We start from the raw sequence: 21507 nt of genomic DNA, 5'->3' as shown, positions 1-21507 counted from the left end.
TATATATTGATATATATGGTATATATTGATATATATGGTATATATTGATATATATGGTATATATTGATATATATGGTATATATTGATATATATGTTATATATTGATATATATGGTATATATTGATATATATGGTATATATTGATATATATGGTATATATTGATATATATGGTATATATTGATATATATGGTATATATGATTTAATGGTATATATTGATATATATGGTATATATTGATATATATGGTATATATTGATATATATGGTATATATTGATATATATGGTATATATTGATATATATATATATATATATAAAATTGTCTTATTTCGTTCTATTTAGAGTCTAAAAGTTTCAACGCTAAATCTAGGGGTATGCTGGGAAATAGAGATACGAAATCGAAGGATATCATTTTCTCATCATCATAAATATAGGTATTGTTGATTTTATTCAAGTGCGTCTTTAATTTTATAGTTTGATTTTTTTTTGTTATATTTTTAAGAATGGTTATCATAAATTAACACAGTTTGTATGAAGGTAAATTTATAGATGAGCAAATAGGTCTACATGGCATATTTTCTATGTGGATTTTAGGTAATCCATATAGTCTATGGAGGTTTGCTGTATTCGCTTTTCCTTGGAAATGTTATACATCCTCCAACCTCATACAACACTGTGCTCAGGTGTATAAAAATACCTTCAATAAATCCGGAAAGGTTTGTTAATGAAATTATAAATATATTGTGAATATATTATTGCCTAATGTAATATAATCTTTCTTAATAAAACATCTCATATATTTCAATTTATCATTTTTAATTTAAGCGGTACGTGTAAAACAACATTGTAGAAGGGCCGCACACCCTTCCAGATAGGGCACGCGTCGTCACTGATCTAAATGTATAAGTCAACTGCTACATTGACTTAATTATAATAGTTAGCTTCAAACCTCAACTATTATGAAACTAATACCAGATGTACACAGTGATGAACATAATTGTCGGCACAACAGCTATATTAAGCTTTAACACTGCTTTTACCACATTAATGAAGCGATTTTGAATCCAAAAATTTTTTTTTAAGATAAATTAAAATTAAATTAAATCAATTTTATTTTATTATATTATATTTTTTAGATTTTTAGTTACATCTGATCCATATGTATCTAGTTGCCGACAACAAAATGCTAAGCAATAGAAATCTATGCCAACTGAAGTTGTTACTCTGTTTTTACCTTCAAATGTCGAAGCAAATCCATTTGAATTGCGGTAAAACTTATTAATATTAGATCACCAAAGATCAGTTTTTAGCCGAATTAATTGTGAAATTAAAGAGAAATGTTTTTAATGACAAAATCTGGTCAAGAGACTAATGTAAAAAATATTGTTTCATTTTTTTTTATCATTATCCTAAGTAATAGCTATTAAACTTTTTAACTTAAATTTTATTTAAAATTTTGTTTTAATATACAATATTTCTATATTCTATATCAGATTAGATGTTTACCTATAATAGCTTACATATATTTATATTTTAGCACGATTTCACTATCATAATTTTTTTTAAACAAAATTTTCTAATTTACATTTTCTTAAATTATAAAAAAAATAATAATCTTTATTTATAAATTGTTAAGGTGAATAACTAATTACATTTTATATATAAAATTATAGAATTTATGTAATATGTGCTTCATTCATATTTCCTAATTAATTACAACTGTGTATTACAATTCTCCAATAAAAATAATGTATATCTAATACACTCCTTAAGCTAATCATTTGGTCAATAGTAATAATTCTGTCTCTACGTATGCAAGTATTTTAATCAAGCGAAATCTTTGATTGGTAAATACCATTCTTACATTTATATATAAGAGTATTAATACATTTTTGTTTTAAAAGCTTCGTAATCTCTTTCATATAATTTTTATTTTATTACAATAAGGATATGGTAATTAAAAAAAAAATTGTTTATTTCTGTAATGAACAATTTAGCGGAAAATATTCAGGTTTTATATATATAAAAAATGTCGCTGGCCACTCAACTGGTCACAACAACTCAAATGTCACAATATAAAATAAACAACGAATGATAGCTTGGAGAATAAACAACATTTTGAGAATAAATAATCAATTGAAAGATTGAGAAATACCTTTTCAATTTCTTTCATTTGTAATCCGTACAGTTTTATACGTCCGGTCCAGCAGCTACAATTTGCTGGAGCTTATACTATCTAAATAATTATTTACATATTTTGATATCTTGCATCATTGTTAATTATTAATAAGCCCTTTTAATAATTTCAATTGGGCTTGCAATTTCTAAGGATATAAAGACACGTCACAAAATTACAAAATCTTATATATGTATTCATAATATATAATTTGCAAATATAAAAAAAATGATAATGAATGAATGATTTGCTCTTTAAATCAACATTTATATAATGAATATAGGTATTTGGTATAAAATACTCTGAACAAATAAATTATATATTTACTTATTAAATGTCCTTTTTGTATAAATTAAGTCAATATACATAATTTATAACTTATTCGTTTAACGATAATTTTACTGAAATCTAGATTTATATTTCATTTATCTAATTTTTACATATACATTTTCAATGTACTTATATAACCTTAATAACTTTATTATGTTTAATGTATGCTTATAAATACATGTATAAAACTATTTACATTTAAATGATTATATATATCTTTCTATATATTGTACATATGTAGTGATATATAGTTTGCATGGTATTTTGATTATATGTTATATAAATTTTATTGATAAACATAGTATTTTTCCTTTTAATATGCATTAATTTTACGAGATATTTTCTTGATTTAAAAAAAATTCATTGAAAGTCAGTTATATCCGAGTATATATATATATATATATAATATAATATATTAATAATATATATTATATATAATATATATAATATATTATATATATACATATATATTTCTTCATTTTTCATAAATAAAATACTTAGTGTCCAAACAATAATTTTTGAAAGAAGTTTTGTGTTGGAAATTTCGTTCATATTCAAAATTGTTTATTGATTTTTTAACTTTCAAATTTCACGATCTATGAATAAAAACTTGTATTAATCGACATAGACGGTGTCAAAAAAACACTATCATAAAATCATCTTTATCTCAAAATTTTTATTAATTTTTTTCGTTTCATATGAAAATGCACTATTGTTTCAGAAACTTTTTGTAAAAGAAATTCGTATTTTTCCTTTGAAAAAAATGCACAAATTTGTGTAAAATTGAAAAAAGATTGATTTCTCCCGAAATATGTTTTAATTCATACAATCAAAGCATTATCTCTCACATGATATAAAATGATATAATTTTACATATAGAAACTATTTCACTTTAACGTATATTGATTTCGAGAGGTGATTCCTTAGTCCGGAAAACTAAAAAACGGTATGCGATAGGAGAGTATTTTGAATATTACCCGTAATAAGGAGTGCTAATGGCTCTTCCGAAACAGTCCTTAATATATCTAAAAGAGTTCATTCGAATGACTTAAGTTACATACTAATTTCTAGTCCATTAAATATTCTTTAATTGTGAAAATGTGTTTTTTACAAATATTTGTTTGTTTATTTTTTACATATTTAATCCTTATGAATATGCAAACACATTGCTAACAAACTTTTCTTCCATTACTCGCCGTTAAAAATGGACTCATATATTCATTAGTACTCATACTCATTAAGGACCTTGAGTAACATTGTTGAAGAAAACCAGTGGGAAAAAACCCACGTCACTTCAAATGCTGATTACAAAACAATAGTGAACGATAGAAGAAAAATTCCTTAGCAGTAAATATTAGCAAGATATTAGGGTTTTGTCGGTCTGGAGGCAACAGTTGGCAGCCCTAACACCAGAATCGGATGTGGTAGGCCAATCACCTGCTAATCTTAAATCAACCGACTAACGAAACCGTAATAAATAATAATAGAAAAAAGTAGGCCTATGCTCCTCCTAGGAGTTAAAGGATTAAATATATATTAGGGTTTTAATACACGAAAAGTTACAAAAAAAAATTTTTGAATTTAAAAATAGAATTATTGAAGAATTTTTCAAAAAAATTAATTCAAAATAATTATTGAATCCAGTAAAGTAGTTCAAATATATTTAATGAAGTAAAAATTAGTAAACGATTTAAGTTGTTTGACTTAATTGTTTTGAGATATTAAAACAGGATTTTTCAATTCACCTTTTTTTTTGAATATAGTTATATTTGAAATTTAAGTCCCGGTAAATATTAAAAATGGATTCCCCATTTACGCTTACAATTTCTTTTGTTTCTCGGACTAAGGAATCATCTTCTGAAACTAAACTACGTAAGAAAAGCTAATATTTTATAATATATACATATATATAATATGTATATTGGATAAAAATCATAACTGATTGTAAAACATATCAATATACTATTATAATTATAAGATAACAATATATAGAATATATAAATAATGCATGGGTTGCATGATTGAAATGACATGTTTAAGTCAAAGCATCAGACCCGAAGAAAAGATCATCATTAAATTCTACATTTGTCCCCTCGCTATTTTCGTCGTCTAATTGATTAAAATAGACGATTTTCGGACAATATTAACTATTTGAATCATTGTATAAACGTGAATCGTTGTTTAATATATTGTCAGCGCAATGAGTTTGATATTGCACAATGTCCGCGGGTGTTGTTTGCATGGTCACTTTAGAAGCAATCTTTGGATCAGTAACAGTAATGGGTAATTCAAGGGAAGATGGAACTGCTGATTGTGGTGTTACTCCTATTACTGCTAAACTGTCTTCCAAGTTAGGTCTACAATCAACCAACTCGGAAGAAATGGGTACGCCAGTATTAGTTCCGATATGTCCAACGAAATCTAAATGCTTTGCTTTATTTAAACTTGTCGACGGTTTTTCTAAGGGTGACATTATTGGTGTTTGGTTAAGCAGTGTACTTGTTTCACTTGTATGTGCTGTGATTGGCGGCGTTAAATGTGGTTGTGGTAATACAGAAGGTTGGAATACATCGGAACCCATCAATTGTAACCTTTGAGAAGTTTCTATTTCAAGCACCTCGCTGTTATATAAATCGGAACCAGCCAGAGCAACAGCAAGAATGTCGGTGGTATTGGATGCTGAAGGAATTTGTTGTCCAGCTATTTGCAATTGCTGAATTTGTTGTTCCGCTTGCTGTGCTTCCAGAGCAGCAAGCACTTCTCTCGTCAAAATAAATTCGGTTCCATCATCAGTAATGAGCTGTGTATTGGCATCAGGATTAGCTAATAAATGTGTAAAAGTTGCAGCATCTAATATAATCTGTTGGCCCTCTATATTTAGAATAACTGCATTGTCTGCAATTACTTCCGAAGCATTATCGTTTGGTAAAAAAACAGACATTGGAGATGTTGCTACAATATCCCTTTCAACAACTTCATCTGTTAATGGCGTTTGCAATACTCGCGCTACTGAATTACCTACAAGATCAGTTCCTGAATCTAAGCAAATCAAATGAGTCGAAGAATCTGCTTCTGCAGTTTTTAGTGTATTGGTTGAAACTATTTGCTGTTGATCTTCCGTAGCATCTTGTATCAATGTTACCTGATCCTCAAGTGGTGGATGATTCACAATTAGACTTGGCTCTCTATCTAATGCGTCTATTGGAACTGGTACCAATTGATTCAAATCGTGATCCAGATAGAGCGGTACATTATCAATTGGTTTGTAATTATTATTTACTAACGTGCAAAGTAAAAATGTTTCATTATAACCAGGTATCGGTTGAGTAGGTACAGCTAATATTTTTGATGTACTATCAATAGGCTATAAATATATTTAAACATTAAATAATATATACAAATGTATCAATCTCACAATTTCTTCCTACACTAAATAAATAACTAGCCCTAAGTTTGTACTTACATCTTCAGATTGCTGTGTTTGATTTAACTGTTCTTCATTAAGTGTAGTTGGTTGAACGGACTGTTGACCAGTTACATGACGTTGAGAATTATGTTCAGTAGACGTACCTAAGTTGTGTTGATTATATTCACTGGATTGTGGCTCTGCATTTTCGCGAAGAACCATTGTTTCAGATTTCTTCTGTAAGTTTCGATGTTGCTGTGGTTGCTTTTTTGGTTTACGATTATGTAAATGATGAAATTGTTTTGACGATTCTTGCGTTTTCTGGCGTTGTTGTAGCTGTTGCTGCAATTGGCTTAATTGTTTTTGTGCTACTGTCAAATTGGTTCCACATATACCATCACTTCGGGACGATTTTGCTATTTTAGCCGTTGAAACTGCAATCTCTTCTTGACTATTTATTTGGCTTTGGATGTATTGTTGCGTTCTACGTTTATTATTATTTGCATTTGATGAATACTGATGATTCTTATTTAATTTCATATTTTCATGAGTTTCTAAATCCAAATTTGTGTCTAATTCATCGTTAAACTTTAAAAGCTGCTGTTTTGCTGATATACTGTTCGGTAGGCTTATAGTATTTCCGGCCTGCTTACGACCTCCGGTCGCAGCTGCAGCAGGTGATTTGGGTTTTATTACTTGTGAGGTTTGTGGTGGTGACGAAAGAATTATATTAGCTGTTGTTGCTGCTGGTATCGAATCTGTAGATGCTTTTATAAGAAGGTATCTACTATTTAAATGCTGTTGTGACATCTTTTGCTGTTGATAAATATCTTGTTGTTCTTGAATTTGCTTTTGATGTGAGCACTCTTCAGAAATATTTGTCAGATTTGAATTTCCAGATGCTTTATGTTGTGCAAGAAAAGGCGATGGTGTCCGAGCCGGTTGCAGAATTTGTTGTTTTATAATTCGAGGTGTTTCGGGCAAAGTCTCAGTAACTGACTTAATAGTGGCGCTTTGACATTGTGTGAAGCTTTTGTCACTTGTCAAAGATAGTACTATAGATGCATCTACTTCACTTGAATGAAGTATTTGTTCATTACTAAGTAAAATTGGCATATTATTTATATCAAATATGGTAGAATCTAAATTTTTAGATGAACTAGTAGCTAAAGGTTCTATTAATATTTTTTCCTTTCGCGTGATTTTTAATTGTGGGCACATGTTTTGTACATGTTTTACTGCATCTTTTTCAATTGATTCTGTCAATGCTTGATTTCCTGGGCGTTCAATTACGAATGAGGGTATTTCATCTTCAAACGAATTTTTTCTCTTAGAAATAATTAGTTTTGGATTTAGGTTGTTTTTATTAGCTGTGTCTGCTGCGATCTGATTAGAATTATTATTACATGATAATATGTTAGCTATTTGTGAGGATAAAGGATTTGATACATCAACATCTATACGAACTTTTTCTAAAGGAGATATTCCACAAATATTTTGTGGATTATGTTCATTTTCTTCACTATTAGTTTTATGATCGCTATCATGATAGATTTTTTCAATATTTTTTGATATTTTAAATGGATCATTTTTAGAAGCATTGGAGTATGTTATTGTGGGAGAACTTTCGAAATGCTCAACTTCTTGAAGTGTTATATCTTCCAAAATCACAGGTAAGTTATGTGTAATGTTTATTTGTTCTTTTTCTTCATCTACTAACTGATTTTTCAAACTGCTTGAAATTTTTGCTAAGCTTGAGGGCTTTATTTTGCAATTTTCACTATCAACGGAGTTTTCGAAAAGTAATATATTTCTTTTTGACTCCAAATCTTCTGTACTCATAATTTGTTTATGAACTGATTCTTCTTTTAAATCCTTAACACATTGAATTTCATCTGTTGAAGCAATGTTTACTTCTTTATTGTCCTTAATTATAATTTTACCGTCATGTCTACTGTGTTCTTCGTTCATTGCAAGCGATTCTTGTGAACAAGATAATTCACTTAACTTTCTTGTTTTTCGATTTATATTAACTATGTGCTTCGAATTTGTATCGTCAACAGGATGTCGTCGCTTCGATTTGATTCGTTTTATTGTAAAATTTTCATCTGAACTAAATTCATTCTTATTGCGACTGCAAACTGCATTTTTTAATTGCTCTGATTCATTTAAATCAGTTTCGTTACATTTTATCAACGGACTGTTATTTTCCGATTCTCTAGGAGAATTTTGGGTCGATATATCATGAAGCACATTTTTAATTATAATACCGCGTTCCTCTTCTAAATCATTGATTGTTTTAGTGTTAAGTGCAATCTCACATTCGTTGCTGCCTGTAGTAAATAACTTTTTAGTTTTAGTTTCTGTATTAGAAGATTTTGCCAAATCATAATCGTTTTTATTATTTTTATTTTTCATGGGAGAAGTTTTTATATGTGTGTTTGCATTTTTTGATTTTCTAACCTTTACTAACTCAGCTTCGAGCTCATTGCCAGATAAAGCCTCATGTGGTGGACTTTCAATGTCATCCTCATCTTCATCTTCGAGTAAATCTTGCGGCATTTCATCTCCTATCCACTTTTCCCCAGAAATTTCACTTTCTTTTCCTTCAGAAACATACTTGGGTGTTTTCGTTTTACTTTTTCGAAGAGCATCATTAAAAATTTCAGCTTTGACATCGTTATTGAATGATTTGTTAATTTTTTTTAATACATTAGAAATTCTAGAAGCTTCAATAATTTTGTCATCGTTTTGTGTAGATTTTTCATATTTTAATTCTTCCTGTCGATCTGTTTTGTTCATATCTACTATATTTACATTCACATCAGATTTAATATTATATTTATGAAGAGAAAAGCTTTTATCACCGACAACGATTGTAGGTAATCCAAACTCTATATTTGCTTCGGGAATACTCGCTAAGCTATACTCATCTGTTAGTGATGAAAATTCAGTAGTCTGGATATTTGCACTATTTGCTGATATTTTACAATCTGTATCATCGAGATTTTGTTCCAAGATTTCATTTTTAAAACCTATATCCGATGTTTTATCAATTAATTTTATATCTTCAGAGTTAGTAGAACTTGCTTCAACCATAGCTTTTTTTTGTTCAAGTTGTATTATTTCTGTGTTTTTAACTATGCATTTTTCAGATTTATTTTTAAACAATTCAATATCTGCATTTTTAGCCCTTTCAATTTCTAATTGTTTAATTTTAACAAATTTTTCTTCTGGATTTTCAAATATTAGAGAAATTTCCGTAGCTTTCTCTTCTAACTCGGTTAAACATAATTCATTTGAATTAATGGATTTATTATCATTTATTTCTGTATTTAAAATATTTGTTGAAAATGATACCTCATCCAAACCAGAACGGTTACGTGATTTAAATATTCTTTTTCCTCGTTCCTTTATTGGCAATCCCTTCACAAATACATTATCTTTAGTGTTAGTGTTCCCTTCAAGCATTCTTACGTCGCTAACAGTTGTAATCGTTTGTGCAAGCAAAGATTCAATTTCTGCAGATAATAGCTCATCCTTCTGATCCAATTCTTCTTTGGCTTCAGTGGAATTAGTCAAGATTTCCGCTTTTGAACTTTTGTTTTCTATGCAGGAACTTTGAATTTTATCAGGTGACAAATATTTTTTTTTGAAATTTGTCATTGATGTTAACATATCATTGTAGTTTTCTTCTTCTTCTTCTTGAAAATCAAAACAAGATAAAGTTGTTGAGGGAATATCTTCAGCATTACTTCCATCGCAAGCGGTTTCTTTTGATTCTAAAGCATCACTTTTTTCACTATTTAAAATTATACTTTTTTGATCAGTATTACCTTCAATGGTTGTTTTCACTGGGGACATATTCGTTTCTTTAATATTTGTTCCTTCACCTTGTATACTTGTCTGTTCCACATTTATTGTTTTTACTGAATTCGTATCTGATAGAACACCTACAACGACTACAGAATCAGAACTACAACTGTTGCTACTTGCACTATCGATGTTAACAATGGGAAGAGTGGTCGATGTGGAGAGCGGTGAATAACTTATTGTTGGTTCATTAAACTCTTTAAGAACAATATCACGGCGGTCTTTTTTGGGAATATTTCGAATTCTATTTAAGATCTGTGGCTTAGATGTATCAGTAATTGTTGATGAATTTTTAGATTTAGATATAACGTCAATATCATTTATATTAAACGGTATTTCATCTAGTTTATTTTTCTTAATCTCATCATTTGTTATGCTTCTTACAAGTAAATTTTTAGATGTGCTCACTTCATCATCATCCTTTTCTTCATCACTCCAATCAGCAAGTAAGCGCTTTCGTATTTCTTCCGGAGAATGTTTTGAGACAGTAGTCGTTGTAGTATTTATAGCAGATGAAAGAGTTTGATATGAATTACTATGTTCAATTACTTCAAGTTCAGTATCCACAGTTTTATTTTTTCTTGTTTCTTGTAGCGATAAATCATTGGATGAAATATTAGGAGAAGATCTCAACGGTCTTTTTGAAGTTGCTAAACAAGCAAATTCCTTCTTCTTAGGTAGTCTTGCTGCTGCTGTTGATCTATTAATTGATTGACTCTGATTGTTTTTAGTATTTAATAGTGGCATATATATTGAACCATTATCGTTGTCAGTGTCTGATTGTGGTACAAAACATTTAGTGGTTAACTTTTTATTTCCTATGTTATTATAATCTGATTTAAATGTAAAGCTTGATGGAGTATTTGCTTTAGATACTGCGGCTTGTAATTTTAAATTCGTTGGTGGTGTTTTTGACATAGCCACAGGTACTGAGAGAGAATACACGTTATCTCTGCTATGTGTTTTACGGTGAAATATTATTACATTTTGTCGGATGCTTGTAAAATCACACAAATGACATCGATAAATATTTGAGTTATCATTGATCGTGTTATGAGATTGCATAACCGTTGGCGGTTTTGCAATAACATCAGGTGATTTACTATTTCCCAATGTCGCAATCGCAGTTGTTGATGTTATAGGCGTTTTTAAATTAGATGTTATATTAATTATTTTTGTAACTGAGTCCTAAAACCACAAAATTTTAACATAAAAATTAATATAAAAGGAATAGTCTTACCCCACTTCTGCGAACATTGCAATTATTGCCGATTTGCAGTTGATCATTGTAACTAATATTTCTGCTTATACATGTTTGCCCTAAAATTGCCTTAACAATGCTATCTGGTCGATCATTAATAATTAAAGTAGACGTTCTACGTTCCGCTATTTCCACATCTGATGGAAACTTTTCCATAAATTTATTCTTTGCTTCGTGAAGTGCTGAAACGTAACTGTTAAAATTTATCGTTTCGTTTAATTGAATTTACTTTTATTACCATAGCCTTTCTTTATAAATTCATCTTTTTTATTGCACTGAAAGGGAAAAATCTGTTTGCTACTTTTTACAAATTCACTAAAATTGACAATATTAAAAAAAAAAATAACAAGCATTTAATATTTATATTTACTATGAATCCTCTTGAAAAAACTTCACAATGCAGTATGGTTTTCGTTTCAAATGCTTAGTTAATCCTTCAGGCTGCCGATGTGTATCTGTTACCTCCGCAGGCCACCAATTATTGCCTAACTTTACCCATACTACATCACCATCTTTGTAAGCCTTGTCGTCAGACATTTTCAATTTCCGTTAATATTAGAAAAAAATACAATATATTTAATTTTCTAATTCATCCCTAATTGTGTTCTTTGATATTACATCGTTCAACGATTCTATAAACACAAAATAAACAATTATTTAAATTTAATATTGCATAAAATGAATTAAAATATTGTAAAATATAATTGAATGGAATTTAACACAACATAATATAATATATTACAATACAATACATCGCAATACAATTTAAGATACTACAATACAACTGCCTTTTACTGCCTTTTATGACATTGTTTTCATCGCTCTTCGTGGACAAACGGTTCTTTAAACATAAAGACAAAACAATAACAAACAGCATCTACGTTACCAGCGGTTGATGTATTAGACATGAATGAATAGTCTTAAAAAATATTTGGTTCGATTTTATATCGTATGAGAAGAATTAAACCACAACAACAATGTTTCGATGATAAGTATTGGGCGATATTCGAAATATCTCAACACACCTGGTCAGGTCAGCACAGGCATGACAAAAATGACAAAAATGACAAAAATTAAGAAATTTTAAAATAAATAATTTCCTCACTATTATTCCCATTTCTATTTGAATAAAATCCTTTATATAGGACAATAATTTTCAGTTAGTTTAATATGCACTAAATTTCGACGTCTTGTAACAACCGACCTATTCGCCAGATTTAGCTCTCTCTGAGTTGTGGCTCTTTTCAAAGGATTCAAAAATCCTTTTTGCGAAAAATTATTAACCGAAGTGGTAATGAATACCTTAGAATAAGATGATCAAATTTACAACTCAACATAAGTTTCCTCATTTTTTTTAACAAACTGTTGTAATGTAATTTTTCTTTCAGCTTAGAAGAACAAGACTCGCAATTTACGAAAAAACATGTAAAGCAACAACAATGCTTTTAAAATTTCTAGAGTTAAGACTGAGTTAGTCGGTAGGTAACGTAATAACATGAGCAGAAACGAAATGAAAATTTTGCCCTACTTTAAGGCGTTGTTAGAAGGTACGTACGCAGCTGATTTTGTTTACATTTAAACAAGTAAACAGAATATCTTTGAAATGTACACGTAAAATAATTCCGACATTAATTTGGTTAAAATTGAAAATAAATATTGTTAGTCACATTACATATGTTTAAATTAAAAATAAAAAAACTACCATTTATGTATGCGAAACATTTTTATTTTATTCTATTTTATTCATCAAAAGTTCCAACCGGTAGTTGTTTGTCCGCAAGTGCAGTGAATTTCTATATTATATAAAATATATACCTATATAAGAATTTCTATAAAAAATATATTATATTGCACGAAAATATTTTTAAAGTGAAATAATTAAAAATGTTTTTACCCCTATTCTGAATCGCATGAGAATGGAAGTTTTTTCTCTTTTCCCAGTTCCCCTATTCGAAATTATATTGGAATGGGACTTGTGTTTCCTATTACCTTTCCCCTATTCTGAATCAAATGAGAATAGGGGTTTTTTCCCTATTTTTCCCGAACAAATTGTGTGGGAGATAACTTCATAGCAATTCTGAATACTCCCAGGGAATAAGTCTCCCTATTCCCACGCTGTTTCCAAACATACAACTCCCTCATTCTGAACTGCTTGGGAGACAGCAGTTTTGGAAACAACAACAGTTTCAAATTTGTTTTGTTAAATTTTGGCAACCATGGCACTTTTTTTTGGCGAAAAGTGCGAAAATGAGCAAAACAAAAAAAAGAATTGAGTGTCATATGTTGATTTAAATGTAAGAATCGCATTATTTGTTTGATGCACAAATTATTAGAAATAAATATAAATTATTTTATAAGTGAATAATAAGAAACTTTTATTTTAATGAGCAAAATAAACATATACAAAAAATTGTGCATGAGCAAAATAAATGTATAAAAAATATTGTGCAGTTGTTAGTGTTTATTTAAATAAAAAAATTTTAAAATGTTTTCAAAAATGCATTGTACAGTTTGATAATTGGTTGACTCAGTTTTGTATTGTCAAAGATGGACACTAGCATCACTAAAGAAAATTACGCGTTTACCACCTTATACGTGCGGAGTTTATTTAAAAAATAAGAAGACCTTTTAGTTAGTAAATTCGACCATGTATTTTTTTATGGTGGTTCATGTATGTATATATTTACATTGTCAGACATTTCAGATATGAAGTTTTTAGCTGCTAGATGTTCAATAGTGTTGTTACGTGTTTGGTGTGCTTGCCACTTTTTGCAATTAAAAAATTTAACAAAGAATCAGAAAAATAACATTAAATACTCTAACTTGCTTGAAATGTTAACTGTGACATTTGGCAGGTGGACTCTGAGCAAGAAAAAATGTTTATAAGTGATGCAAATTGTTGCAAAATGTGAATGACTATGTCTGCCCTGGAGACCTCGGCACGTCAATTGCGGAGGAAAACAGCAAAGAAAACTGTTGTGGAAAATTGGCGAGTCATAATCAGAGTATGCGTTCAAGATTTTGTCATATCGGTGGTCTTATGGCATGAAATTTTTTCAGATATTTTGGATACAAACCGTGTTAACGAAATTTATTCCAAAATTGCTAAATTTTGATGAGAAAAACTGTCGCACAACGACTCTAAGCATACAGCAGGTATCGTACGGGACTGGCTGCTGTACCATGCTCTCAGGCAATTTCGAACACCACCACAATCACCAGATCTTAATCCCATAGAACATCAATGGGATTATTTAGAAAAAAGTATTCGCCAGCACACGATTTCCAGCAAGGATACGTTAAGAAACGTCATCAAGGAAGGATAGCAAAAAATAAACGCACAGGATACTGCAAAGTTGATTAAGCGCATGCAAGAACGTCTAAAAAAAGATTATTAAACGCAGAGATTATCTCACAGGCTATTAAATTTAATATTTCTGTGAATTTTAATTGCTTTAATTTATATATTAAGAAGTGAACGCAGACCTTTTCTTCTTCAAAAACTGTTGCTTTTGCATACAACTGTGTTTAATTTTTTTTTTAGGGATAATTGTTACTTTTTTATGTTTGAATTTCATTGTTGTTTCTTTGGTTAAAATAAATCAAAAAACAAAAATCAATTTAAGTAAAAATTAAAAAAGTTATGCGAAATTTAAGAAAATTTTTGTGGATAAATAAATATTGCAACTATTTATTTAAATATAAAACTTTGACATATGAACGATTTTTATCAAGTATATTACAAATTATGTAAAAATCTTAATATAACATTTCATTTCAAACCTCGATTAATAAAACAGCAATATGTTAGTCTCCTTTACAATGCTCACTGTATTGAACATTCTATATAATAACAACGAAACGACTGCATGGAATGGCAAGTCTGGCCATTCCGAGTCTTCATATTTTTATTGATGATACAAAAAAAAAGTTCATTTTCACTTATATGAAGATGATATTGTCATTCTTGCAAGTACTTCAAGATATGATCAACATTAAATATTAAAAATATTGCAAGCAATGAAAGCTGGAACATTACAGATGTAGGTAAAGACTATTAAATATTAATATTAATTTCTTATATGTCCTTTACCAAGCACCTGAAACCTCTTACGTTCAAAAATTGCTATAAGCAGTAAGGCACTTTTTTGGGAAAAAAAAATATGAACTCCAACTCGAACTACAAGACGTTTCAAGGTACTACCAGAGTCACGGTGCACAGTCTACTACCGGGAGGAGCGCAGGGATGTTACTTACTTTCCGGCCACTAAATAGAAGTTTAAATGTTTTGATTGAATTTGTAATAGCATTGCTAAAATGTTGAACAAAATAATAAATGAATAAAAGTAAAGGCTGAGGCCATGTTGAATTATTTGATACTATAAATTATGATGTTACATATTATATAAACTAAATAATATAAGTGATCGGATTGTATAAATGAATAACAAATATATAAAATATATATATGTATATATAAAATATACATATATGTACATACAAAATATACATATATATATATATAACATATATATATATATAATATATATACATATATATATATATATATAAAATATATATACATATATATATACAGTGTTGTGCATAATAAAAGCAACCAAAATTTGCCCATCAAATAAATAAGTTTTTTGTCTACTTTTTACTTTTCATTCAAAAACTTAAACACAGAGTTTTATTTGTTATTGTATTAGTTATTATAAAAAAACAACAAAATCTACAATTCTTCATAACGGATTAAATAATTCACAAAAATAACGAAATATCACGAAATGCGGCTGTGCAAAACAATAGCAACTGAGACAAAATCAATGATAGATCTGTGACCAAAGTACATTCTAACAAGATAATGTTTTGACTTTTTGCAATTTTATACTGTGATTTATGTTTTTAAGCAAATTAGAACATAAACACAGAAGAGTTCAATATTAAATCAGGTTATGGATGCAAGTTTTTATCATGACTCGTGACACGTATACTTTAAAGTTTTAAGAAGCAAGAATTGAAAAACATTTAAAAGGCAATACTTAAATGAAATAGCCAAAATATTTAAAATTAATAAATTTATTGTTTCGCAGCTTATAAAAAAATATAATTTGACAAAATTCCGTTAAAACGGTTTATTTGGGTGAAGCCCCTCGTAAGACTACTCATAGAAGTGATCGAAACATCATAAGAATTACAAAAAAAAAAAAACCATTTATTTCGTCGAAAAATATCATAGATGAGGTTAAACTATATGTGGACTCTAGTATTGTACGCAGGCGTACTCTCGAAGCAGGTTTCAAAAGTTACAGACCAGTCAAAAAACCAATGTTAACTAAAAAACATTTGCAAAGAACTAGATTTTTTATTTTGTTCTAATTAATATTAATATGAATTAATATTAATATTAATTTTGAACGATATCACTTAAATTGAACACTTGCTAAATGGAAAACAGTTTTTCTCAGCAATAAATCGAAATTAAATATATCTAATTATGATAGGATGTGACAGTACGACGCGAAAAAGAAAAACGTTTGTATCCGCGTAAGTGGCATGCGACGGTGAAGCATGGCGATGGGTCAGTAATGTTTTGGGGCGTGCTTCTCAGGATTTAGACTTGAACCTTTGAACCTGAAATTAATCAAATAATGGACCAACATGTATACAGAAAAATTTAAGAAAGCCAGTCCTCCATGGCGGATGAGAAATTTCACTCCGACGGGTATATCAGTACGATAACGACCCAAAACACACCTTAAAGCTGATAAGAGAATGGATTTTGAAAAATGGAATTCCAATTTTAGATTAGCCAGCCCAAACACCTGATATTAATTCAATTGAGAACATTTTGGTATTCTCAAACGTCGCTTTGGGGATCGAAAATTTACCAAATGTTTGAGGTCATGAAAGATGAATGGTATAAAATTCCAAATAATTTTATTAACAATTTAATATCACCTATGACCCGTAGATGTGCCGAAGTAATAAAAAGCAAAGAGCTTTAAACAAAATTTAAAAAAATGATACAAAAATTTAATATAATAAATAAAGTTGCTATTGTTCTGCACAGCCGCATTTCGCAATACCTCATTATTTCTGTAATTGAATGACAAGTAAAAAGTAGACAAAAAACTTATTTATTTGATGTGCTCATTTTGGTTGCTTTTGTTATGCACAACACTGTAAATATGAAATATATATATATGTATATATATATATATATATATATGAAATATATGATATATATTATGATATGAAATATATGATATATATATATATATATAAAATATATTATTAAATGTAATATAAAATATAAAGCACATAAACAGGATACATCTCAAAGCAAAAAATGCATTTCTTCATTTCTTCATATAAAGCCACACTACCTATTTATAAGAAATTCCGGTGTAAATTATATAAATAGTATTGCGAAGTGAAGGTTACTATAAATGACTTTTGAAGAACCAAAAGTTGATGCGTTCAATTATTATAATATAAACAATGTACTGAAAAAAAAAAATCCGAAAGACACATTGAATAGTAAAATCCTTAATGTATCAAACAGAAGATATCAATAAATCTTGTCTCTCAAGACATTAAGTCAAATTTATTATTTCATCTTAGTGGCTTAGGACGTTATAACATATGCGTATAAAAGTGACGTTTTTCAAGTTATTCTTTCAAATATTTATTTGTGGTTTTTATAACAGTGCTTTAATGCTTTATTGGAACCATGTTGTAATTGTGGTACCTAACTATCAATTCATAAGTTGGGTTTGTATACACCAATTAATCACAAACGTCTAAAACATCTAAAAAGACATAAATTTAAATATTATCGATTTATAGATAATTATGAGTACTTTTGTAAATCATTACCATTTCAAAGATTTACATCTATACTGACGGTATTATAAAATGCATATCACTAATAACTTAATTTCTCTAAAAAGTTAATGAAGCATTGTCTCGACTTTTAATGTAGAATTCAATAATTTCACGGTCCGAAAATGTTCAAAACTAACTAAGTATCAACTTATCATAGGAAAATCTTAAAAGCATGCCACTAAAAATACAAGAAACTGAACTTTAACAGCATCGTGTGCTACATCAGCTACTATAATCATTTCTTAGAATAACCACACAATTGATTAAATATTATATATACGTATAAACAAATAATCGTATAACTTATCCATGTAACGAAATTAAATAAAGTACAGGTATATGGGTTGGTACAAATTGCGTTTTTTATAATATCAAAAGGATCCATGGGTTTAAGTTACTTACTGTAGTGAAACACAATTAAAATACAGAAGTTTCCGAATGTTATTTTACATTTATTTTATTAAATATTCGTAAATTTATTTGAGTACATTAATTACAATTTACATACATAGAATATAATACATTTTAATTATTTATTTTTTAAAAATATCCATCCTCTTGTAAAAAAACTTTCTTCTACATCTTTAAAAAAAATCCAAAGTTACAATTAATAAATATTTAAAAAATAGTGCAAATGAGTTTTTATTTGTTTAATTTATTATTTAACATTAATTTAAATTTCAACGAAATCAATATTTGATGAATTCAAGGAATTATGTGGATAAAAAAATGCATGTTAACTACATATATGTAAATAGATATCATAAAAAAATAGTAATTCAAATTTGTAACATACATATATAATAAAGTAATTTATTACAAATCGAATAATGCATCACCATATATTATATCAAAAAGATTTATTTTTTAAATGAATTATATATATTTTTTTCTAGTTCAGAAGGTTTATTAACCAACAGTGCTATGCGTATTGCAAATGATTACAATGTATTGAATTTGTAATTGGTCTTACTCAGCAATTCACGCTTTAATAAAACGACGTTTTGCTGTCATACACAAGTATTGATGTTATTACAGTTATCAGCATCATCGCTTATATTAGAACCCAACACACATTCGGTAACTGAAGAAGAATTATTGCGAATAGAGCTTCCATTTGCCTTAGCTACATCGTCGCCTACAATTAACACTTTACCCACCCCATCGGCAGCTACTAATTCACCACTCAATCCATCTAAGCCCAAAGAAACATCACCCGGTATTTTTGGCTTTGGACGATGTGTATCAACTGCATCTATAGGTAATTTAATGTGTTCCACTTTACAGCCGTAAGCAACTGGGGTCAACTTGATAACTGTATGCAATGGTACATATAAGTATGGCAACTCGTCCGCCGACTTATCCAAAAAGTAAGCGAATAAGCAGCGCAGTACAGCTTGATGTGAAACAACAAGTACATTGCCTTGACGTTCAAGTTCCATTATAACTGGTTCAAGGCGTGCAACTAAATCTTCATAGCTTTCCCCTCGTGGATAGCGATAGGCAAATTTATTTAAATCACGCGCTTTAAATTCTTCAGGATATTTCTCTTTTATTTGCTCATATGTCATTTCTTCACAATGTCCTGCATCTATTTCATTCAATGCCTTCCAACGTTCTTGAGGAGCTTTAATCCCAGCAACAGTTTGTATAGCTCGTTTCATCCACGAAGTCCATACGCGGAGCCCGTCGATTTGCTGCTTTTCAATATATGATGATAGGGCTTGACCATATAATCGTCCACGTTCACTAAGATTGGAGTCTCCACCAATAAGCCCCTTAAGATTATGGTCACTTTCACCATGCCGAGTTAAGTAAATTGTGCGTGGAGTGATGTGAGTATTCATCAAATAATAAACAATTCGTGACTCAACATGACCCTCATTGTTGTATACGACAACTTTTTTACCCGCGTTATAAACCTTCATAAAACTAAAATGCGATTCTCCAATCTCATCAATTGGCTGGTATCGTTCTTCGTAATGCTCAATTCGTTGCAAAAAATCGCGCACAACCAAATCAGTGTTCATATTTATATAATCTGGTGAGCTTACTTTGACTTCCTTAATATTTTGTTCAATAATTTGAGGATCATCGCAAATAGATTCCACAAAAAACAATCGAAAATTGTGCTGTTTCACAACAATATCATATATTAGCTGTCGTCTATCTCGTGTTGAGTTAGTTGCATCAAATACTGCGATACTTCCAAGGCCGCTCAACAGCCATTCACAAGAATCATGTAAGGCCTGATTCGCGCATCTATTTCGAATTGCCATTGCTTCTTCATTATCAGCTCTGAAAAATTCATGCGATTTATATGCCGTTGTAGCACAGCGACGGTATTCACCCAAATTAAACACACGAGTGGATATGCCAATCCAATTTAGATAGCGAGCCAGTTTCTTTGAAATGAAAGTTTTTCCACGTGCAGGTAGACCAACCATTGCGATTACGTGAGGCGTAGTTACGTCGTTAATGGCACGCTCTCCGCGTATCGGAAAAGGTTTAGTCATGACAGTTTCAGAGGTAGGGGGCAACAATTTTCGTAGTTCATCAGACATAACACTTGGACAGACGTGTAATTCATTTTCAATAACTAAATCAGCAGTTTTCTTCAATTGGTTGAGCGATGTAGTGCGGACGCGTAGGGAAGGTGAGGTATTGAAGGGCATGTCCATAATGCTGGTCGCTGTCACAGAGCGTACAATAGATTGTTGTTTTACTGCTGATGCGGTGGCGGCGGCTGTGAAGGAAAGTAGTAGGGAATTTGCTAAGGTAAGTTCGGTCTGAGTATCTTTATGTTGAAGTTGTTGAGTTATTGGAATTTTGCCTGCTATTGACAAATCAAGTATCGGAAATGATGTATGCGATGATTTAGTGGCGCTAGGAAAGAGTGTCAGTGGTGTAGTCGGAGAAGGAATTGGCAGAGGTGATGTAAATGAAGGTGATGCTGCTGATAATGATGAACTTGATGAAGATGATGAATCTAATGATGATGAATTTGATGATGATGACTGTGGTGAGGATGAGTTAAGATTAACTCGTTCAATATTATTCATAAATATTGTTTTTGATTTCTTTGTTTAAAAAAAATATTTTTGGTGAAAAATATATTATTTTTTTTAATTAGATTTAATTCCACAAATTGTGCACTTATTTTTTTTTTTAATTCGATCTTTAAATTTAAGGGAATAAAACTTTAAAAGAATTATTTCTCGGCGCTCCTGTTATGGTTGGTCAGATTATCTCAGCCAAAATCTAAAATCACTACTTAATCTAAACACCCTGTCTGCCTTATAAAGTTGTTTTGTAGAACAGAAGTCAGAAGCTGTGCTATCAAAATGATTCTCGTTTCGTTTAATTCGTTCTTATTGCTTTCTGCAAATAAAATTTGAAATAAAAAATAGTTACGTTTAAAACATAAAACAATACTAAACTTATTTTGAAATATTTTAACGCTTCTTGGTTCTAATTTTTATGCATTTATAAGATGATATTTGACATACCTTTCTAACGATTAATAATTATAAATATTTGAAACAATAAAAAATTTCGTGAAACAATGAA

At 29.6% G+C, this 21507-nt stretch overlaps 2 protein-coding genes across 2 annotated transcripts; both read right to left on the bottom strand.

Annotated features, from left to right (window-relative positions):
- Positions 1-4152: 4152 nt before the first annotated feature.
- LOC119665736 lies at positions 4153-11670 on the bottom strand. Its single transcript, XM_038074972.1, has 5 exons — positions 11414-11670; positions 11282-11358; positions 11023-11225; positions 5967-10970; positions 4153-5867 (listed from the first exon to the last, which is right to left on the bottom strand). The coding sequence occupies exons 1-5, from the start codon at positions 11578-11580 to the stop codon at positions 4647-4649; spliced, it is 6672 nt and encodes a 2223-aa protein (XP_037930900.1). The 5' UTR covers positions 11581-11670; the 3' UTR covers positions 4153-4646.
- Positions 11671-18772: 7102 nt separating this feature from the next.
- LOC119665734 (6-phosphofructo-2-kinase/fructose-2,6-bisphosphatase 1-like) lies at positions 18773-21058 on the bottom strand. The gene has a single exon (XM_038074971.1). The coding sequence runs from the start codon at positions 20997-20999 to the stop codon at positions 18948-18950; it is 2052 nt and encodes a 683-aa protein (XP_037930899.1). The 5' UTR covers positions 21000-21058; the 3' UTR covers positions 18773-18947.
- Positions 21059-21507: the final 449 nt, after the last annotated feature.

This window comes from Teleopsis dalmanni, chromosome 1 (assembly GCF_002237135.1).
Source record: "Teleopsis dalmanni isolate 2A chromosome 1, ASM223713v2, whole genome shotgun sequence".
Lineage (NCBI taxonomy): Eukaryota > Metazoa > Arthropoda > Insecta > Diptera > Diopsidae > Teleopsis > Teleopsis dalmanni.
Note: the sequence above shows the minus strand (reverse complement) of the source record. Positions and strands in the feature narration are given on the sequence as shown.